The 23,618-nt window shown below is 41.6% G+C and overlaps 1 protein-coding gene across 1 annotated transcript in view; it reads left to right on the top strand.

The window, feature by feature from the left end:
- The first annotated feature begins 19,155 nt into the window (after nt 1-19,155).
- Nucleotides 19,156-23,618, top strand: part of LOC115150432 (synaptotagmin-6-like) — a 53,678-nt gene continuing 49,215 nt past the window's right edge. The window contains exon 1 of the mRNA XM_029693718.1: nt 19,156-19,554. Within this exon, the coding sequence (XP_029549578.1) occupies nt 19,389-19,554 (166 nt within the window). The 5' untranslated portion in view covers nt 19,156-19,388. The remainder of the gene's footprint in view (nt 19,555-23,618) is intronic.

Raw genomic sequence — 23,618 nt, forward strand, 5'->3', positions numbered from 1 at the left:
ACGTTTTATTTAGAATATTAAGTGTATTGCATTCTAATCGCTAATGTGCAATGGTCCACGGCTGTCTTTCGTTTCGCCAGTTTGCGTTTAGAACGCCAAACTGGTCATGTCTAGACGGGATACAGATTTTGTGAAATTGTTAAAAGTATATATATTTTTTTGCTAACCCCAACCCTTCTCCTAACCAGTTACGTTAATTCGCATAACCTGCTGAGCAAGGAATTAATCTACATTTACATAATGGGTACCTGGAAGAAAATGGCAGAGGGTCATTCTTTTTCAATTTCAGTCAAGGGGAAAGTTTAGTATTACATTTCCATATTTATCAGTGTTTTAGAATAAATTGCTTATTATGCTAAATATCGATGTGTGCCTGATGCCGCCCCTATCTGATTCTTCTTTGGGCGTGCAATATCAAGTGCGCCTATATGCTATTTGAGTGTGGTCTCAATCAAATTAACCATAGCCTAGCCTATAGGCCGTGAAGTGCATGATAGGAGAATCACAGAGCAAAGTTATATTTCTAAATTAATTGCTGGAATGGTGTAAATAAAACAAGACTGCATTACACACTGCAATGGATTTTCCAACCCTGAGCCCGGCCTGCACTGCTCCTGCTGATCAAAAACTATTTCGTGTGCTGCCTAACCAATCGCTGTGCTGTGTAAGTATACAGGTGGCAGTTCAGGAGGAGAGGCAAAGGCTTCTTCCGATTTTTTGGATTAGTCTGTCCAAAAAATGCGCGCAGACTAGCTTATAGCCAATGTTCTGTTCAGTTTGATGAGGAGGAGGACCTGAGGTCAAATTTGATAGCTTGCTACTACTATAATTGATTTTATTAAAAACAATATGTTTCTTTCCCATGATGTATTTATCAGAGTTATTGACCTCACAATAAACCAGATTCCAGTAATTTACATTGTGGTGCTGAAACTTGAAACAGCAGCCGTGGCACAAGCAATCAGAAATGGAAAGCACATGGTGCTGAAATTAGGCAAATTCGAGTAGGCATAATTCATTTAAACCATCTTCGTTTTAATTAGACTTTACTAACAAGGATGGCTTTGTTTTGGGGCCTATTTCTTCCTATATCTATAGCCATAGATGTATCTCAATTCCTCCACCGTGCACTCTTTAAATAGCCTACCTCTGTGTTAAGTTAAAACCAAGACTCCAATTGAGGGGTTATGAGAGGGTATGCCATAAGCCTACGTTTTTATTAAAGAAAATGGCAAAAAGCACAGGCCTACCCGTTGTTATTTTAAAATCCGATTATATAAAGTTATCTATAACGCTTATATAAAGTCATGTGAGATGAAAATGGACAAACTAAAGGGTGTGCAATATAGAAGGGTAACCAGTGGACATTCTGAACCTTGTTCGAAGTTAGTAGGTCACATAAACAAGGAGCTATTGAAATTAGAAACATTGAAAATGTATGTAAAATTGTGTGAGATGAAAATTGACAAATTAAGGTGTGTGCAATGTGTAGGCCCACTGAGTGTACATTCTGAACCTTGTTTGAAGTCAGTAGGTCACATGACCAAGGAGCTATTTTTTTTACTTTACCTTTATTTAACTAGGCAAGTCAGTTAAGAACAAATTATTATTTTCAATGACGGCCTAGAAACAGTGGGTTAACTGCCTTGTTCAGGGGCAAAACGACAGATTTGTACCTTGTCAGCTAGGGGATTTGAACTTGCAAGCTTTTGGTTACCTAGTCCAATGCTCTAACCACTAGGCTACGCTGCCATCCCGGCATTTGAATGAGAAAGTTGGAAAAATTCATGTGAGATGAAAACTAAAGGGTTTGCAATGTGTAGGCCCACTGGGTGAACATTCTGAACCTTGTTTGAAGTCAGTAGGTCACATGACCAAGGAGCTATTGAAATTCAAATGTAAAAAAAAGTTTGTACTTTGTTTACGCTCCCTAACTAATTCAACTAGGAATGCAAAATGTTGCTCACATTTCCACATGTTTATTAGCTTTGCAAAGCGAATTAATGTCCATATCGTGAAAATATTTGGAGTCTGTAGCTCAAGTGTTTTGAAAGCTATTGAGGTTTGAAAGCACAAATATCCATAAAATATCCAACCTGAAACTGTCTTTACCTCGGTACATTGGCCGTGTTTGAGAGCACCAAAACGTCTGCAGGCGACAGTGTACTGACTGATTTACAAATCACCTTGCATCATAAATAACGACTCATTATTATTTGTAGATCAGTCAGTCAGTCACAATTTAACCGGGATACATTACGGTTTTGATCCTCTCGGACAGGGCCACTGCTGAAGGAGCACTTGGGTGAGTGCTCTGTCATCAACAGTAAACAAACAAATAAATATGTAATACCATATCAAATTCCCTTCAGAAACAAGAAAAGATTCTTAAGGATCTTTGAAATAATCAGGTTCAGCAATATCAGTAATTCTAAATATAAGTATGCAAACTACTCAACAAGAGACATTTCAGAGCATACTTTCCCTTCCCACTACATGCCTTTTCAAATTTTCATCATGCAAAATTCTCACACCTGCAAAGAGTGGTTTGCCTTGGATGCCACCAGACAATCGGTCACGTCCCACCTAGCCCAGAGAGGTTAATGTGGGTCAGGAAGGAGAGTTTACAGTCTAACCAGACGCCTAGGTATTTGTAGTTGTCCACATATTCCAAGTCAGAACCGTCCAGAGTAGTGATGCTAGTGATGCGCAGGTGCGGGCAGCGAACGGATGAAAAGCATGCATTTAGTTTTACTAGCATTTAAGAGCAGTTGGAGGCAACGGAAGGAGTGTTGTATGGCATTGAAGCTTGTCTGGAGGTTTGTAAACACAGTGTCCAAAGAAGGGCTAGAAGTATACAGAATGGTGTTGTCTGCGTAGAGGTGGATCAGAGAATCACCAGCCGCAAGAGCGACATCATTGATGTATACAGAGAAAAGAGTCGACCCGAGAATTGAACCCTGTGGCACCCCCATAGAGACTGCCGGAGGTCTGGACAACAGGCCCTCCGATTTGACACACTGAACTCTATCTGAGAAGTAGTTGGTGAACCAGGTGAGGCAGTCAGTTGGGAAACCAAGGCTGTTGAGTCTGCCGATAAGAATGCGGTGATTGACAGAGTCGAAAGCCTTGGCCAGGTTGATGAAGACGGCTGCACAGTACTGTCTTTTATCGATGGCGGTTATGATATCGTTTAGGACCTGAGGTGCACCCATGATCAGCTCTGAAACCAGATTGCAGAGCGGAGAAGGTACGGTGGGATTCAAAATGGTCGGTGATCTGTTTGTTAACTTGGCTTTCGAAGACTTTAGAAAGGCAGGGCAGGATGGATATAGGTCTATATCAGTTTGGGTCTAGAGTGTCTCCCCCTTTGAAGAGGGGGATGACCGTGGCAGCTTTCCAATCTTTAGGGATCTCAGACGATATGAAAGAGAGGTTGAACATGCTAGTCATAGGGATTGCAACAAGAGCGGCAGATCATTTTAGAATGTTCTGGTCAAGGGCATTCAAGTCTGGAGTTCAACATTTTTTGAATGGGTTATGCTTATTTAGGATGGTGAGGAAAGCACTTTTAAAGAATAACCAGGCATCCTCTACTGACGGGATGAGGTCAATATCCTTCCAGGATACCCGGGCCAGGTCGATTAGAAAGGCCTGCTCGCTAAAGTGTTTTAGGGAGCGTTTGACAGTGATGAGGGGTGGTCGTTTGACCGCGGACCCATTACGGACGCAGGCAATGAGGCAGTGATCGCGGAGATCCTGGTTGAAGACAGCAGGGGTGTATTTAGAGGGCAGTTTGGTCAGGATGATATCTATGAGGGTGCCCGTGTTTATGAATTTGGTGTTGTACCTGGTAGGTTCCTTGATAATTTGTGTGACATTGAGGGCATCTAACTTAGATTGTAGGACGGACGGGGTGTTAAGCATATCCCAGTTTGGGTCACCTAACAGTATGAACTCTGAAGATAAATGGGGGGCAATCAATTCGTGGGGTGGAAATGTGGATTTTTAGAAGTAGAAGCTCGAACTGTTTGGGCACAGACCTGGATAGTATGACAGAACTCTGCAGACTATCTCTTGGTGGAAAATGTTGTTGGTGATGTACATTTCAGAATTTTTGGTGGGCTTCCTAAGCCAGGATTCAGACACGGCTAGGACATCAGGGTTGGCAGAGTGTGCTAAAACAGTGAATAAAACAAACTTAGGGAGGAGGCTTCTGATGTTAACATGCATGAAACCAAGGCTTTTACGGTTTCATCAGTCAACAAATGATAGCGCCTGGGGAATAGGTGTGGTACTGGGGTCTACAGGGCCTGGGTTAACCTCTACATCACCAGAGGAACAGAGGAGGAGTAGGATAAGGGTACGGCTAAAGACTATAAGAACTGGTCATCTAGTGCGTTTGGAACAGAGAATAAAAGGAGCAGATTTCTGGTCGTGGTAGAATAGATTCAGGGCATAATGTACAGACAAGGGTATGGTAGGATGTGAGTGCAGTGGAGGTAAACCTCGGCGTTGGGTGACGATGAGAGAGGTTTCGTCTCTGGTGGGACCAGTTAAGCCAGGTGAGGTCTCCGCATGTGTGGGGGAATGGGCAGAGCAGATCAGTTAGGTACATACAGGGCCAGAGTTCGAGGCTGGGGCCGACAGATAAACAAAATGAGGTACCGTGTTATTGAAACAGTCCAGGGGGCATCAGCTGTGTAGTCGAGTGATCATAGGATCCAAAGAACAGCAATAGGTGAGTCAGGGAGCCGTTCAGTAGTCAGTACTGCGCCCAGCGAGTGGGAGACACGGCACTTAAAAATCTAGCGGCCGGGGCAAGAAGATGGGTCTTCGGCGACATCGCAACAGAAAAACCAGTTGAAACCACATCGGGTGACCACGTTGGCAGACCAGTTGTGATGGATCGGTGGGGCTCCGCGTCGACAACAAAAGGTCCAGGCCAATTGGCAAAAGAGGTATTGTAGCCCTAGAATTAGCTGGTATATGGGCCTAGCTCAAGGCTAACTGGTGCTTGCTTCGGGACAAAGGCGTTAGCTAACAGTAGCCACCAGGTAGCAGCTAGCTAGCTGCAATGATCCGGTGTAATGATCCAGAGCAGCAGGAATCCGGTGATAGGGAGAAGCAGTCCGATATGCTCTGGGTTGATATCGCGCTGTGCAGACTGGCATGCATTGTCCGAGCTACAGCTGGTGGTGTCCGAGCTAAAAGGTGAAGACCGCTAGCCGTGGCTAACAAAGACTAGTAGCTAGTTAGCTGGCTAACAAATCCCATTCAAGTCATGGGACCGATATTAGCATTTTTCACGCATCATGTTCAAATCATAAAACGTTAGAATTTGTAAACAGTGGTGAAAACCAAAGCATCGATTGCTGTCATACTTTGTCCATACAGTGCATAAAGGGTAAGGAAACCAATGTGTCATAATTTGAACTATCCCTTTAAAGTTTGCATTAGTGCTTAATGTTTTTACATGATGATGAGGAGAGGATGTAGGCCTTCTTCATACCCCTGTGGTAGACCCAGCTTTAGATGCACATCTGCAACATGGATCCCACAGTTGCTCTTATATTATGGTAAGTCATAATAGGTTTTCTAAGAAAAAGGGTGTTTTCCTCAGTGTTTACAGAACCATAGTGGTCAGCTGTGAGGGTTTTGTAGCATATGATGGGAAGCTGTTTGCCCACCAGGGCCAGAGACAGAGGCTTGTTGTCTTCCAGGGCTGTGTACAACACTCAGTTTGCATCCCACATGGCACCTTATTCCCTTTACGGTGCACTATATAGTGATAAGTGTACCATTTGGAACGCATCCTCACAAGTGACTGAATAGTGAACATGAAACATTTGGCTGAACTAACAACCATTCAAGTGTTCAAGGGCTACAGCTGCCGACAATGTAAGACATCTACGCATACTCGATTGTGCTCAATCTCAACCTCTTTGCTCAGACAATATATTGTCAAGTAGCTAATTCACTTTGTACATGGAGTAAAGGACAGTAGGAAGACTATAGTCAAACAGTGTTCAATGCTATCTTCCCCAAACACATATACTCCTTCCTAGCTAGACCTGCCCTTCCCATCCTATTTGTTTAGACGAATTGAGTAAAAATGGAATGTGGGGCGGGACATATTGGAAGCATGTATATATAGCTAAATGATGACATCTAGTGGAAATATTGAGACATAAATAAACAACCTGAGTAGTGCTCACTGAAATGTTCTATGGTGCTGTGGAAAGTCACTCTGGATAGGGCAGGGCCAACAACAAACAGGCATCAAGATTGACAGAAAAATTAAAGAAAGAGAAAAAGAGATAGATGGAGAGAAAGAGATTCACCCAAGCAGTGGAGGATAAAGTGCGTGTGGCTGGGGTTGAACTGTGGCCTGTAGAAGCAGTAGGTCTCTGAGAGAGTGCAGGTAAGACAGTGTCTTTGGGACAATCCCCAAACGTTCACACTGAGGGAAAGGAACAGTGACTAGAAAGCATTTAGACTGAACTATGTAAACATTTCTTATGGACCCGAGTTACTCCCCACCAGTGGCAATTTTAGCATGTAAATCTTGGTGGGGCAAAATAAAAAATGTGGGATGCATGCCAGCAAAGCCACTACACAACACAACACAACACTAAACAATACAAGAATTGCACTATAACGGTGACAAACGGTGCCAACAAACTGTTAGGGCCTACATAAAGCTGTCCCAACAGCAGAATCCCAACAGCAGTCCCAAAACCTTGTCACTGCTACAGCTGGCTTTCAGCGGAGCCTTGTCTGGCAGCGAAACCGCTCATTCAGCCTCATTTACTGCCTTTAAAAAAACATAGCTGATATGGCTGACTTGCTTAAACAAATGTGGTTTCTACTGACAATTGAGGTGTATACACTATGGCATAAGGGGACGACAAGCGAATAAGAGGCAATCCGTAATTTCGATTGAGACATTAATGAGCGAGCGACGACGGACGTAGTCAATATAATTATTTATTCAGCACTTTTGAAATATACAGCAACAGAATTCAGAATATGGGCCGGTCTTACAATGTACTCCCTGTACAACAAGTCAGAACCGTTGGCTAAATAAAGGCGGCATTTGAACAGACAATGAAAGCTCTTAAAATATCGATGATTGCATTTCTCTTAAACAGGTTATAGGCTACAGGTGCATCACCAAGTTAGAACAGTAGGTGAAATTAAGAGGTGAAAATAGACCAAATTATTAGGGTGAGGCACATTGAACGCAGTTTGGGTCTTGTGCGTCAAAAAACATACATGTCATATAACACTATTTGACGCGTTAATTAAGATTTTAATTTGACACGTCAAATAACACAATTCTATTATAGAATGTGTGTGCTGAATTTGCACGTGCAAGCCAAGCGCCACCACTACTATCAGTAGCACTGTCAAAGATGTACAAATAAAGTTAGTAAACAAGCACACACCGGCCAGGAACGATGTGTTTACAATACCGCGTTGGTGAAAATAGACCAAATTATTAGGGTGAGGCACATGGGCTACTAACAGCTTACTACACAACATACACTTAGTATTACTTTCTTAGCTACAGTATACATATCTCTCTGGCATCCTACATAATTTATGAAGCAGCATAAGACATTTTTGGACTGTGATGTGCTTGATGTGCTTTAACAGGAAAGTGGCGCGGCGGTCCTTCGTGGGCAAATTTTGTCATCAAAGAGAAAGATGCCGGATTTACAATTCCGAGTTGAATAACCGTTCAAAACATATTTTCCCAGTTTGAGCTCTTTATTCCCGACTTCCCAGGTGCAATGCTTGCAGTAAGCCACTGCACCGATTCCTTACAAACCACTCATTGTTGAATTTGCGATCTCCAAATTGTTGTGTAATGTTTATGTCCAATGGCCGAAGAGTACCGATACGTTTTATCTATATTTTCTCTTCATTATTTCTCTTCATATGACAAGGATTAAAAAGGATTTGCCAGTAGACTTCCTTCATGATGAAGACTGCAAGCTAAGATTGTGAAAGTAAGACGTTGACATGATAAGTCCAATCAAAGCTACTGTGCATAGTATAAGGTGATTTGACGTCATTTCTGTGGCCAATGACCTTGAGCTTTATTGGAAGGGCACTTGTAAAATAACTCCATGGCAGGATCCAAAGGGCTGAAATGTTGATTGTCTACCCTTTCTAAGGACTTAAGCATGGCGATTGCGCAAGGTCCCCATAAGTGACAGAATACTGAGCCAATCCCAGCAAAATTCTGTTATTTTCTGCTGGCCTGCCCCACCACCACAGAAAGCACTGAGCTAGGCTGAAACACCTACATTTTGGAGCTGCCTTACTCAAGAAAACAAAAAAGAGTCCATGTTTTATGCAGCTTTATTAACTCAATTATCTATATATTTTTTTACATTGTTTGCAAACTGATATGTGACAAGTATTAATCCCAAAATAGCACGTAAAACAGGCACGCCCCCCCAACATAAATATACCAGCCCTGAATGACGGGTTGCCACAGCTCCCGACCAAGAGACTTTACCAGGATACAATCTGGGCTTGTGCCTAGAGTTTCCCTGGTCAGGTCTCATGTTCAGGAAAAAACATATGGATATATTTATGGATTGTGGTATAATTAATTAATGTGCTGTGGTTACATAAATGCCAGCTGCAGTCTCACCAGCAGATGTTAGTGATTAGCAAAACTCTTTACTCCTACATTTTCTCTGCATCTTTATCCAGTCCACAAAGTGACATCAATCCCAGTGCCCTGATGTCAGGAACCGTGGAGATATGGGAGAAGTCAAAGGCTTCAGGAAGAGGGAAATTGAGTTAGAGAGAGAGAGAAGGGGGGACAAGCCAAGGACACAGAGACCATGGGAGATAAAGCAGGGTAGATAAGGTTGAAACACAACTCTGACCTGATCAGGGAGGACAGCTATGTGTTGATACTCTCTCCACCCCCCTTGTACTGCGGCAGAGTGACATAGAACACAGAACCAGCTCTAGAGAAGAGGGACAGCTCCTGTTGTCCAGAAAGAGTAACTTTCACAGTTATTGGTTGTCATACAGTATCTAGAGCCTAGAGGCTTTCCTGTCAACGTGACCTGACCATACCCAAAGGGGCCCAGAGTTTTTCCTGGTCAGGCCACGTGGTCAGGAGAGAAACTGTGGGCCTTAATCATCTCGACTCATTCCCATTACTTAACACTACTTATTTAATCTGAACAAAAAATATAAACGCAACATGCAAGAATTTAAACGATTTTACTGAGTTACAGTTCATATAAGGAAATCAGTCAATTGAAATACATTCATTAGGCGTAATCTATGGATTTCACATGACTGGGCAAGGGCACAGCCTTGGGTGGGCCTGGGAGGGCATAGGACCACCCACTTGGGAGCCAGGTCCAGCCAATCAGAATTTGTTTTTCCCCCACAAAAGGGCTTTTTTACAGGCAGAAATACTCCTCAGTTTCATCAACTGTCTGGGTGGCTGGTCTCAGATGATCCCACAGGTGAAGAAACCGGATGTGGAGGTCCTGGGCTGACATGGTTACACGTGGTCTGCAGTTGTCAGGCCGGTTGAACATACTGCCAAATTCTCAAAAACGACGTAGGAGGCGGCTCATGGTAGAGAACATATAATTATCTGGCAACAGCTCTGGTGGACATTCCTACAGTCAGCATTCCAATTGCAAGCTCCCTCAAAATTGAGACATCTGTGGCATTGTGTTGTGTGACAAAACTGCACATTTAAGAGTGGCCTTTTATTGTCCCCAGCACCTGTGTAATCATGATGCTGTTTAACCAGATTCTTGATATGCCACACCTGTCAGGTGGATGGATTATCTTGGCAAAGGATAAATGCTCACGAACAGCGATGTTGTCACGTACTGACCAGTAAAGGGGTTATTTGTTCTTATAGTTTGGTCAGAACGTGGCAGGGGATATTTGTTTTACGTGGTTCAGGGTGTGTTTGTGTATGTGTTCATGTAGAGAGGGTATTTGGTTTATATGGTTCGGGGTGGTTGTGTATGTAGAGGGTTATTTGATTTATTAGTCCAGGGTTTTGGTTATTGTTCTATGTTAGTTTATTTCTATGTTCAGTCTAGTCGGTTGTATTTCTATGTTTAGCTAATTGGTGTTGGGGCATTCAGTTGGAGGCAGCTGTCTATCGTTGCCTCTGATTGAAGGTCCTATAAATAGGAATGTGTTTGTCATGGGATTTTGTGGGAGATTGTTTCTTGTTTAGCTGTGTGTCTGACGAGACTGTCCAGTTCGTTTGTTTTTGTATACGTTGTTTGGGTTTTCCTTCTTCACTAAATAAAAAGAAGATGAGTATACATTTTTCTGCTGCGTTTTGGTCTAAACCCTATGACTCCCGTGACAGATGTAAACAAATTTGTGCACAACATTTGAGAGAAATAATATTTTTGTACCTACGGACATTTCTGGGATATTTTATTTCAGCTCATAAAACATGGGACCAGCACTTTTAATGTTGCGTTTATATTTTTGTTCAGTATAGTATTCCCCTGTCTCCCTCCAAGTCCCATTAGAATCCATTTATTCAGTTTTCATTCAGCCACATTCACTTAATTGAATATAATCACTTAATGATTAGAATAGGCTATTTCTCCCCCTCAGGGTTCTTACTTGTCCAGCAAAAATAAAACCAGGAGTTGAGAATTGAGAAGTGTTCTCAATGCTTTTATACAGACTAAGGTCTCTACATATAATGAAGGTTGCATACTGTGCTGAAACACAGGAAGTTTTCCCATTTCTTATAAAATGTCTGTCAATAAATTCAGCCTTTTGGTTGATCTTGGTTAAAGTCATCAGTAGACTGACTTTACTTATGGCTGCGTTAACCAGACATCCATGGTCATTTTGAGCTTCTGTGGGGGTTGCAACAGAAAAAAGGAATTACATTGTATCTCCATGAATAAAACTTAATTCAACATTTTGAGGGAATCGCTGATTTATTCACTCATACACTTTATATCAGTGACAACCAATAAACAGTCATGCATCCACATAGAGCTGCTAGAAATTGATGTGGATCTAATCCCTATATAACGGATCAGTGTATCACCTGTGAGCAGACTCCAGTGGTTGCCTCACCCACAGAGACAATAGAATGGTTCTGGACCCGGTTTAACCAATGCACAGCCAGCCTGGTCCAACTGGTTCACTTCAATATGGAGACGTAATGACCTCAGACAGACAGACCGATAGACAAATACACAGTCAGACAGACAGATGGACAGACAGAAAGACAGACTACGAACAGACAGAAAGACAGACTACGAACAGACAGACAGACAAATACATAGACAGACAAATGACAGACTACGAACAGACAGACAGACAAATACATAGACAGACAACAGACAGACAGACAAATACATAGACAGACAAATGACAAACTACGAACAGACAGACAGACAAATACATAGACAGACAACAGACAGACAGACAAATACATAGACAGACAAATGACAAACTACGAACAGACAGACAGACAAATACATAGACAGACAAATGACAGACAGACAGACAAATACATAGACAGACTAATGACAGACTACGAACAGACAGACAGACAAATACATAGACAGACAAATGACAGACTACGAACAGACAGACAGACAAATACATAGACAGACAAATGACAGACTACGAACAGACAGACAGACAAATACATAGACAGACAAATGACAGACTACGAACAGACAGACAGACAAATACATAGACAGACAAATGACAGACTACGAACAGACAAACAGACAAATACATAGACAGACAGAATGACAGACTACGAACAGACAGACAGATACACAGACAGACAGACAAATGACAGACAGAAAGACAGACAAATACACAGACAAATACACAGACAAATGACAGACAAATACACAGACAGACAGATACACAGACAGACAGATACACAGACAGGCAGGCAGGCAGGCAGGCAGACAGACAGAGACACAGGCGGACGGACGGACGGACAGAGGAGAAACACAAAGATGTAAGTCTGAAAAAACTATTTACCTATTGAGAGATAAAGCACACATATGTAAACAAGTACCTACAGTACCTGCTTTTGAGTGAGACTGGATTAGTCATCCTCAGAGTGTGAGTAGGGCTGAAGACGTTCACCATGTAAAGAGTAACTACTGGGATATTATCTCAAATAATCACATTGTCCAAAGACATTCTGTATTGACCTCAATTCATCTTATTGTAGCCTCTGTCAAGAGGTTTATGGCACAGGAGATGTCCTTGAAATTTAAGTTCAAGTGTACAGAAGTCGTCTTTGTTTACATTATTATTGTAAATTTCACCTTGGGGTATGGATAGTAGGCTCCTGAGGGGTATGCCCCTCCAGTGAAATGAGGGATCTCCACATAGGGTGGGTGTGTGTGGTTGATGGACAAGTACGCCAGACGGACCCCGTGTCCAGACCACCAGTAAGCAGGTTACGCCTGGAGGATCTCCTCTGGAAACACATGACCACCAGTAAGCAGGTTACGCCTGGAGGATCTCCTCTGGAAACACATGATCACCAGTAAGCAGGGTACGCCTGGAGGATCTCCTTTGGAAACACATGACCACCAGTAAGCAGGTTACGCCTGGAGGATCTCCTCTGGAAACACATGACCACCAGTAAGCAGGTTACGCCTGGAGGATCTCCTCTGGAAACACATGACCACCAGTAAGCAGGTTACGCCTGGAGGATCTCCTCTGGAAACACATGACCACCAGTAAGCAGGGTACGCCTGGAGGATCTCCTCTGGAAACACATGACCACCAGTAAGCAGGGTACGCCTGGAGGATCTCCTCTGGAAACACATGACCACCAGTAAGCAGGGTACGCCTGGAGGATCTCCTTTGGAAACACATGACCACCAGTAAGCAGGGTACGCCTGGAGGATCTCCTCTGGAAACACATGACATAACAGTTAACATACAGTACCAGGTGTAATGGGCCCATCTATGTAGTATACTGACTATAGCCCACCAGTTCTTAGTATAGATTGTGATAAGAATGTTATGTCTCTACATGGGAACTTCATTTGTGATGTCAGGCACTTTCAAGTACATCACATTCATATACATTGCATATTATAGATTGATTATTATTTATGAGTTTAAGTATAGTATATGACAAAATATATATAAGCAATGTCTATGTTGTTGATTTGTCAGATGGACACCAACAGGAAGCACAAACGAGGCAGGCTAAAAATGGCAGTGGTGGCTGAGCTGGAAGAGATGGGTCTCTCATGGGATAGGGTGCAATCTGTGGCCAAAGACAGACTCCATTGGTAGAAGATTGTTGCGGCCTATAAGTAAGTATGATTTTACTTTACAGAGGCAGCGTCTCTCACCCTCATATGTTCAGTCTGACAGCCCGTTGATAACAGCCCCTCTGCCTGTAGTGGTGAGACGTACAGGACCGCTGTACACACCCGCCTGGTAGTAGAGATTATTCTGAAAGATGTAGATCTGCCAAAATAACAGTGCTTATGTTAGTCAATGTGAATACAACATACACTAATTAATATACAGTAGTAGAGGATCCACTGAACCATGGGCCAAAAAATAGCATTTCTTTGGCTGCATTTCGGCCGTTGGCTGTATGTTGTGCACCCCTGCCTTAGGGCCTCACCAGTTGACTTCCATTGGGACCCCAGACAGCGTACTGAAGAGCAGATGGCTTCACTCTGTGTTGGTTTAGCTCAAGGAAGTCCATGACACACACACAAAACAAAAATGCATGAGAATATCCACACAAACACATGCAAGCGCGACAAGTTTAATCTGAGACATGGTCTTGGCCGAAGTAAACTACAAAATGATTTGATTAACTGTTATTCATCCTATTAAATTTGGATGTGTTGGATTGGATTGATTGCACAATATAGGAATATATTACCATGTTATCAATAATAATTATCCCATCCCTGCACTGTAAATGGCATAGGAGGCTGAAAAGGATTTTGAGAACACCTGTCAAGGGCAATCAAATCAACAATAAAGGACACTACGCAGTATGTCAGTCCAAATAGTTTCCATTTATAGTTAGCATGGATAGAATGATAACTCAGTTAGTTAGCGGCTGGTGACACATATTTGATATTCTTTAAATAGAAGAGATGCATTGTGGCGTTTTGTAACGGCTGTCGGGAGAGAGAGTAGACCAAGGCGCAGCGGAGTTAGTGTTCATCATTGAATTTAATAACAGAAAGAACACTATACAAAACAAAACAAGAAAACCGACAGCCAAACAGTCCTGTCAGGTGCAAAACACTAAACAGAAACAATTACCCACAAAACCCCAACAGAAAAACAGGCACTTATGTGTGACTCCCAATCAGCAACAACACTCTACAGCTGTGCCTGATTGGAAGCCACACGGATTTTAGATTGGGTGAAATAAGCCCTTCGGGAGCATAAGTGTTTTGATTTGTTTGGCTTAGCTTAGTCCCATCTGAATTAAAACGTCCTGTTAATAGATCAAATATATTTCTTAGAGCAGAATGAATTCAGTCCATTCAACAAGGGGTGGAGGTATGGATTCCCATTTTTTTCTTGAAATATTCCTCAATAAATACACTGAATGTTAAATTTTAGCTACCAGATGCACGTTGTATGCCAGCAGAATATACTTTTGGTTTGGTGACACCTGAAACTTTTTGTCCTGCAGATTCTTTCAAAACAAAAAAAGATTAAAATGAAAATAAACAACGTCAGTAGGAGTGATTATTCTTTCAAATACAAGTTGACACCTGTGGGAGACAGGGGGTATGGATATGTATGATAAAGCATATAAGCCACCCAAGCTACAAGATCCATCAGTCTGTCAACCAATCACTCTAGAGCAGGCCTTTTGTTTGTGGCATCTGTACTCACTAGGATGCTGCCATCCAGCAGAGAGACGGTTAATGTTGAACTCAGGTTGTGTTTCAGGATGTACCCTTCCCTGGTGCGAAAGGCCACCACATCATCTACAGAGGGTAGATGGAGTAGAAGCCAAGTAGTGGTGAGACTGGCAAATAGACAGAAAACAGTGTTGTGGTTTAAATATGAAAAGCTGGTTTAAGATTAAGCCTAGATGTGGACTTAAAAAACACTTTTGTTGAAGATTTTTTATTGAGAATTATGTTTAATCTAGTTATGGAGGTCCAGTCTTAATCTAGGTCCCGGAAAGCATCCTGATTCTCCTGAAGTAAAAGAAAATGTACAGTATCTTATTGTGAATCGGTCAGCATAAGAGTGTCTGCTAAACAAATAAACTGTCAAATGTAATAAGAGGCCATTGAACTTATGACAAATATACATGTATTTGATTTATGTGACTAGATTTTTTCATTCACTGAGCAACCTTTTGTCAATGCCTCACAAAGTTTTGTTTTGAATTGGAAACTGTTCTATTATTGAACTGGCATTGGTGGCCACCTAGGGGGTCCTTAGGCAGGAGTATAGGAAGTCCCCTGAGAGTAGTTCTTTGTTTGTCTAGAGTGCAGCTAAGATGCAGATAAACATGTTAACATCAACATGTATTAATAACAAGAGTACCTACACACACACACACACACACACACACACCCTATGGGCCCTGGACAAAAGTAGTGCACTATATAGGGAATAGGGTGCCATTTGAGACACGGCCAGAATGTTCCATAAATCATACACAACACCTGTCAAGTTACAGTGAAGCCACAGGGTGTACAGTAGGCTACACAATGTGGGCAGCCTGTCAAAATAATATCAAACTTTTAAGTCTTGACATGCGTGTTTGGTAAATTAAATCTCTGACATGGAAGCCTGGCCCTCTGACCGTTGAGCCAGGTCACATAGGGGTCATGAACTTTAAACCATTTTTTGTCCAGGTCCTTCAGAGTGAGACGGGAGCGCTGGAACAGGAGAGACTCATCTGCAACAAAGATGGAGACCGAGAGGGGTGAGTAGAAGGAGGAAAGGGACAAATGTAGGAGGAAATGGTACAAATGTCCATAGTACTACAGTATACCACTCTGATACGGAAGCAGATTCATGCCAAACAAAACCTTTTTTTTTTTTTACTTGAATCTGCTTCTGTACTTAGAATGCATGCCAAATGTATTGCTTTGTTTTAAGTAGTAGGTCTGTGTTTGTGGGGGTATTGGGAGGGACAGTAGTCTCATCAGTTTTGAACACCCAAAATGTGTCTGGCATCTGTCTCCGAGCTTAGCTTGTTTTCCTTTTACCAGAAGTGACCATGATGACAGACAGGATGACCAGTGTTATGATCATCAGGATCACCATCAACGCTATCTCAATGCCTCTCCAGTTACGCTGAGGACCATGGTAGACCACACCATTCTGATGGAGAAAACACACATACCGGTATGCGAACTTACACACACACACAGACACACACACACACACACACACACACACACACACACACTACAGTAGTTAGGTTCTAACTTCAGATGTATGTAGGTCGAGTTACAAAATAAAGTAAAGATTCCACCATAGATGTCATTAGCACAATAGACAACAAAAGAAGTAATCAAGGACTTGAACAAAGTTATCAGTGACACTTCATTAGGTATAGTTCAAATTAGAAGCACTGCTGAGTATAGCATCCATGTCAATTAATGTGATTCATGGTAACGCTTCACTGGATAACCCTGAGACCCTGCCTTGGATAAAGGCAGTCATAGTAAATAAGGAAGAACTGACATAGATCAGATCCCATTGGGAAGTTACAGTTATATGCTACAGAGATGGAGGAGGAGAGTTGAAAAGAGGAGAAACACCTTATTGATAACTTATAATGAGCATTAAAAAAAACAGATAAGATTGTTTGCAATTTTCTCTTGAACGATAACTTTTTCTACAGCTTGTACAGTGGGGGAAAAAAGTATTTGATCCCCTGCTGATTTTGTACGTTTGCCCACTTACAAAGAAATGATCAGTCTATAAAATGCTAATCAATTTATAACATTTTTCACATGCGTTTTTCTGGATATTTTTGTTGTTATTCTGTCTCTCACTGTTCAAATAAACCTACCATTAAAATTATAGACTGATCCTTTCTTTATCAGTGGGCAAACGTACAAAATCAGCAGGGGATCAAATACTTTTTTCCCCCACTGTAGTAGTAAACGTTATGAGTTTGACAGGTTTTTTATTTTTACATTTGTTTGGATGCCAGAAATGTATAAGCCTGCCAACAAGTTCAGGTCAACATCACCACAATATCTATGATGACAAGAAAGGAACAGCAGCACATAGACACTTAAATAAAGTATTGTTGTCTACACGGTTAAATAAAAGGGTTACAAAGGAGTTCTTCGTCTGTCCCCATAGGAGAGCCCTTTTTGGTTCCAGGTAAACCCATTTTTGGTCCCAGGTAGAACCCTTTGGGGTTCCATGTAGAACCCTTTGGGGTTCCATGTAGAACCCTCTGTGGAAAGGGTTCTTCAGAGAATTCTGCTATGGGGACAGCCGAAGAACCCTTTTTTTCTAAGAGTGTATAGATCTATGCACATAGGTAGCGTACAGACCTTTGGAGACAGATTTGAGCAGAAACGTGACTTTAACATGAAAAACACAAGACTAGACAGTCATAACTGAATTGTATACCTCCTGAGGAAATCGATCCTGGATAGTTCTCCTGTATGACTTTTCAATTCAGACAGATGGATGATTCCTATGTACAGTATTTAATAAACAATACTATTGAATAGAATAATTCATTAAAATGTGTGTAAAGTGACTTTACCATGTCAGAGGGCATGTTTTGCTGAGTGGTGGCGATCATCTTTGCGATAGTTGTCGATACATCTATATATTCCTAATCTGGACTCCGATTTCATAATCCTGGCTCAGATTACGGAATACTGAAAATCCAACCTCTGTGGCTGGAGCCTCTCTCTTTCTGTCTCTGTTTCTCTTTCTTTTTCTCTCTCTCTCTTTCTTTCTCTCTCTTTGCTTTCACACTGTATTATGTCACCAGCAGGGTGCAGTATGAGTGGGTTAGCAGCTGTATTTGAAAACTTTATCAGTTTTGGAAATAAATAGATTATGTAATAAAACAATACCAAATTGATTAATTTGTTTATATATCACGTGATTCAGCCCATGTAACACAATTCATATGCATATTTCTCTCACACTTAAATACTTATTTCTATTAATACCCACATTACAAAATACTATAGTTGACTATAGTATAAATTCTGTAGTAATACTATAGTTTAAAAAACTGTCAGTATTTCTGCGGACTGTAGTATACTGTAGTATTAACGACAGTGTTTTTCAGATATTACTATAGTTTACTATAGTAGTATCATACAGTCTGAACGGATAGTTCAGAGCTTCTGCTCTTTTCTGTAACCTGTACTGAACACAATATATGGTCTATACTTGGCATGTAGGTTTCTAACTTATGGGTGGCACAAATTGGGATAAGGGGAAGGACAATGGGCAAGGTATATGCAAATTAATTACTGTAGTATTACTACAGTTAAAAACGTTTTGTGGACTGTAGTGTTTTTGTGGACATTACTGTAATATTTACTGTAGGGTTTTTGCGGACTGTAGTATACTGTAGTGTTTACTATAGTATTCTACAATATACTACACAATGTTATAGTTAATAATACACATGATCAAGGGATACTACAGTGTGTAGTATAGTATTCAACAGTATACTACAGTTTACTACAATAGTATGTACTGTAGTATTCTATAGTAAACAAAGGTATTTTGTCATGTGGGCACCTTCCATTTATGTATTTTTTTAACATTTGGAATCATTTAGAACTAATTTTCATGTGTCACACCTGCATGGTAAAAAAAAGACATGTACAGTGTTTGAGTACAGTATTTAAACAGCATTTGAGTTGATTTTCTGAAATATAGCGACTCCTATCATCCCTAGTCAAAGTAACATGTACAGTCTTCTACATTATACACATTTACATACACATGAGTGAGTGCATAAGATAAATATACTCAGTCTGTAGGAAGACCTCTCTCTCTCTCTCTCTCTCTCTCTCTGTCTCTCTCCACCCTCTGCTCTCTCTCCACCCTCTGTCTCTCTCTTTCTAAGCATGGCTATGGCATGATGCAACACTCCTGCTCCAGGAATACCTGGGGGGTCCCACTGCTTCATCAAGCCCCCTCCCACACACTCTCTCTTATGCACACACAGACACACATATTGATACTGACTGGCTGTACATCCAGGAGCCTGAGAGGCAGAGAGAGCCAGAGTGAGTTACAACAAGAGGAGAGCGGCAAATTTTTTTATGCAGCACCACCACCATTCCTCCTGCACTTTCTCCAGTCCTGGATGAAAGCTAGAGACTGTGTGGGACTCACGGAGGAGGATGAGTTCTGCGGAGGAGAGAAAGGACCATGACATGCACTGTGAGAAGGCAGTGGCCCTCATCATTGACCTCTGTCTGGACAACAGCCCCCTGTTGCAGCCCAACACCTGCCAGGACTTCATCACACTGCTGGCCACCAACCAGAGCCCAAAATCTGCATGGTCAGGTATGCTCCACAGCCCAACAGCCTCCCTCTGGTCACCACTTGTTGTGAGTAGTCACAACAGAGCACATGTGTTCTGTTAAAAATGCTAACTTCTATGTTTGCGTGTTGTGAATGACTGGGGTCACATGATGTGTTGAACATGCTAACTGCTATGTTTTTTGTAGTGGTCCAGTACAGGTAATTTATCATTCCTGCCAGATATGATATTTTGTTATTTAACCTTTATTTAACTAGGCAAGTAAGTTAAGAACAAATTCTTATTTTCAATGACGGCCTAGGAACAGTGGCTTAACTGCCTTGTTCAGGGGCAGAACAACAGAGTTTTACCTTGTCAGGTCGGGGATTTGATCTAGCAACCTTTCGGTTACTGGCCCAACACTCTTACCACTCTTACCACCGCCCCAAAATATGGTGGGCTTGGTTGGCTAATTGAGCTAGTGTACTTTCTTAGACTTAAGTACGTACTTATTTCTGTAACATGGCAGGAAAGAAAATCAAATATGTCAGTTGCTAGGGTGATTTATTTAAAGAAAATGCAAAGTTGTTGAAATCAAAAAGATAGGTGCCTTGAATGATAGGCTTTGTTTCTGGAATGAAAAGAGAGAAAAAAAGAAATTCAGTTTGGTGGCAGTATATATGTGGATTGATAGATAATGTATTCCCCAGGGAAATAGATAACATAAAATAGAATTTTAGCTGATGAAATATGTTTTTTCTATCATTGTGTTAACTATTGGCTCTCAGTAGGACTCCCTTGTCATACTGTTGAACATTCCTCGATTGCAGATGCAGTTTTGATGACAGCAACCTCTGTTAGTCAAAGGAAAAATGCTATTTTTCTCTACCATATTCTCCTCCCACTTGTGTGTGTTTCTCAGATATGTGAGGGAGGTCATCTGGAAATCCCCTCTGTGCCATAATTGTATCCTGTATCCTACAAGAAGATGTTTCCCTGAACTAAGCTTTGGGCCACTTTCTCCTTACAACACACTTTCCCTCCTATTCAACTCAAAGAAGCCTTTAATGTTGTGCCAGCCAAGGGGAAACTGACTGACTGACACTACCCCATTAGTCATCATGATGGTGGCCGTGCTTTTCCCTTTGCAAAGTATCACACAGTATTACTTAGCATTGGTCTCCAGTTCCACACACACAGACATTCCCTGTCACTCTCTTCTCTCTTTCTGTCAGGTGTGGGCTCCATAGCTCTGCTCCGTCTTTACATTTTAGTCATTTCGCAGACACTCTTATCCAGAGTGACTTACAGGAGCAATTAGGGTTACGTGCCTTGCTCAAGGGCACATTGACAGATTTTCCCCACTAGTCGCTCGGGGATTCAAACCAGAAACCTTTCAGTTACTGGCCCAACACTCTTAACGGCTAGGCTACCTGCCGTCTTAACCGTGGGGTTTATTGGCAGGTAATTGAAGTGGCATTAGCTCACACTGATTGTGCTCCAATTAAAGAGCTGTGCTGTGTCTGTCAGAGGGAGCGCCCGCAGCTCGGCCAGGAAGAGACCAGTGTGCACCAGTCCACAGGCAGTAATACCACATGAATAGAAGACTGCCACTGCGTACACATACCCCCCTGCAGAGCGCTGTACACCGGCTTCCAAAAACCAAAGGTCACAGATTTGGAGTGGCAGGTTGGGCGACTGTTTGTTCTGAGGCGAATGTCAGAGTTGGATGTGGATGAGTTTCTCGAAACCAAACTGGCTGCTTTGGTTTGTTCTGCCTTTCAGACACACAAACACAAACAAACACACACACACACACACACACACACACACACACACACACACACACACACACACACACACACACACACACACACACACACACACACACACACACACACACACACACACACACACACACACACACTGATAGCATATGGGAGGGGAGTGTAGTTGGTAGTAGAAGGGTTAACAATAACAATGATTTTTTGGTCATTGTTGTAGCTCATTGTGTAGCGTTAGTATAGGTAGTTGTTGTAGCTCATAGTGTAGTGTTAGTATAGGTAGTTGTTATAGTTCATAGTGTAGTGTTAGTATAGGTAGTTGTTGTAGTTCATAGTGTAGTGTTAGTATAGGTAGTTGTTGTAGCTCATTGTGTAGTGTTAGTATAGGTAGTTGTTGTAGCTCATTGTGTAGTGTTAGTATAGGTAGTTGTTGTAGCTCATAGTGTAGTGTTAGTATAGGTAGTTGTTATAGCTCATAGTGTAGTGTTAGTATTGGTAGTTGTTGTAGCTCATAGTGTAGTGTTAGTATAGGTACTGTAGTTGTAGCTCATAGTGTAGTGTTAGTATAGGTAGTTGCTGTAGCTCATAGTGTAGTGTTAGTATAGGTAGTTGTTGTAGCTCATAGTGTAGTGTTAGTATAGGTAGTTGTTATAGCTCATTGTGTAGTGTTAGTATAGGTAGTTGTTATAGCTCATAGTGTAGTGTTAGTATAGGTAGTTGTTATAGCTCATTGTGTAGTGTTAGTATAGGTAGTTGTTGTAGTTCATAGTGTAGTGTTAGTATAGGTAGTTGTTATAGCTCATTGTGTAGTGTTAGTATAGGTACTGTAGTTGTAGCTCATAGTGTAGTGTTAGTATAGGTAGTTGTTGTAGCTCATTGTGCAGTGTTAGTATAGGTACTGTAGTTGTAGCTCATTGTGTAGTGTTAGTATAGGTAGTTGTTGTAGCTCATAGTGTAGTGTTAGTATAGGTAGTTGTTGTAGCTCATTGTGTAGTGTTAGTATAGGTAGTTGTTATAGCTCATTGTGTAGTGTTAGTATAGGTACTGTAGTTGTTGTAGCTCATTGTGTAGTGTTAGTATAGGTACTGTAGTTGTAGCTCATAGTGTAGTGTTAGTATAGATAGTTGTTGTAGCTCATTGTGTAGTGTTAGTATACAGTTGAAGTCAGAAGTTTACATACACTTAGGTTGGAGTCAAAAAACTCCTTTTTCAACCACTCCACAAATTTCTTGTCAACAAACTATAGTTTTGGCAAGTCGGTTAGGACATCTACTTTGTGCGTGACACAAGTAATTTTTCCAAAAATTGTTTACAGAGAGATTATTTCACTTAAAATTCACTGTATCACAATTCAGGTGGGTCAGAAGTTTACGTACACTAAGTGGACTGTGCCTTTAAACTGCTTGGAACATTCCTGAAAATTATGTCATGGCTTTAGAAGCTTCTGATAGGCTAATTGACATAATTTGAGTCAATTGGAGGTGTACCTGTGGATGTATTTCAAGGCCTACCTTCAAACTCAATGCCTCTGCCTGACATCATGGGACAATCAAAACAAATCAGCCAAGACCTCAGAAAAATAATTGTAGACCTCCAGAAGTCTGGTTCATCCTTGGGAGCAATTTCCAAACGCCTGAAGGTACCACGTTCATCTGTACAAACAATAGTACGCAAGTATAAACACCATGGGACCACTCAGCCGCCATACCGCTCAGGAAGGAGACGCGTTCTGTCTCCTAGAGATGAATGTACTTTGGTGCGAAAAGTGCAAATCATTCTCAGAACAAGAGCAAAGTACCTTGTGAAGATGCTGGAGGAAACAGGTACAAAGGTATCTATATCCACAGTAAAATGAGTCCTATATCGACATAACCTGAAAGGCCACTCAGCAAGGAAGAAGCCACTGCTCCAAAACCACAAAAAAACTGACTACAGTTTGCAACTGCACATGGGGACAAGGATCGTACTTTCTGGAGAAATGTCCTTTGGTCTGATGAAACAAAAATAGAACTGTTCGGCCATAATGACCATCGTTATGTTTGGAGGATTAAAGGGGGAGGCTTGCAAGCCGAAGAACACCATCCCAACCATGAAGCACGGGGGTGGTAGCATCATGTTGTGGGGGTGCTTTGCTGCAGGAGGAACTGGTGCGCTTCACAAAATAGATGGCATCATGAGGAAAGGAAAATTATGTGGATGTATTGAAGCAACATCTCAAGACATCAGTCAGGAAGTTAAAGCTTGGTTGCAATTGGGTCTTCCAAATGGACAATGACCCTAAGCATACTTTCAAAGTTGTGGCAAAATGGCTTAAGGACAACAAA

Source organism: Salmo trutta, chromosome 16 (assembly GCF_901001165.1).
Source record: "Salmo trutta chromosome 16, fSalTru1.1, whole genome shotgun sequence".
Classification (NCBI taxonomy): Eukaryota; Metazoa; Chordata; class Actinopteri; order Salmoniformes; family Salmonidae; genus Salmo; species Salmo trutta.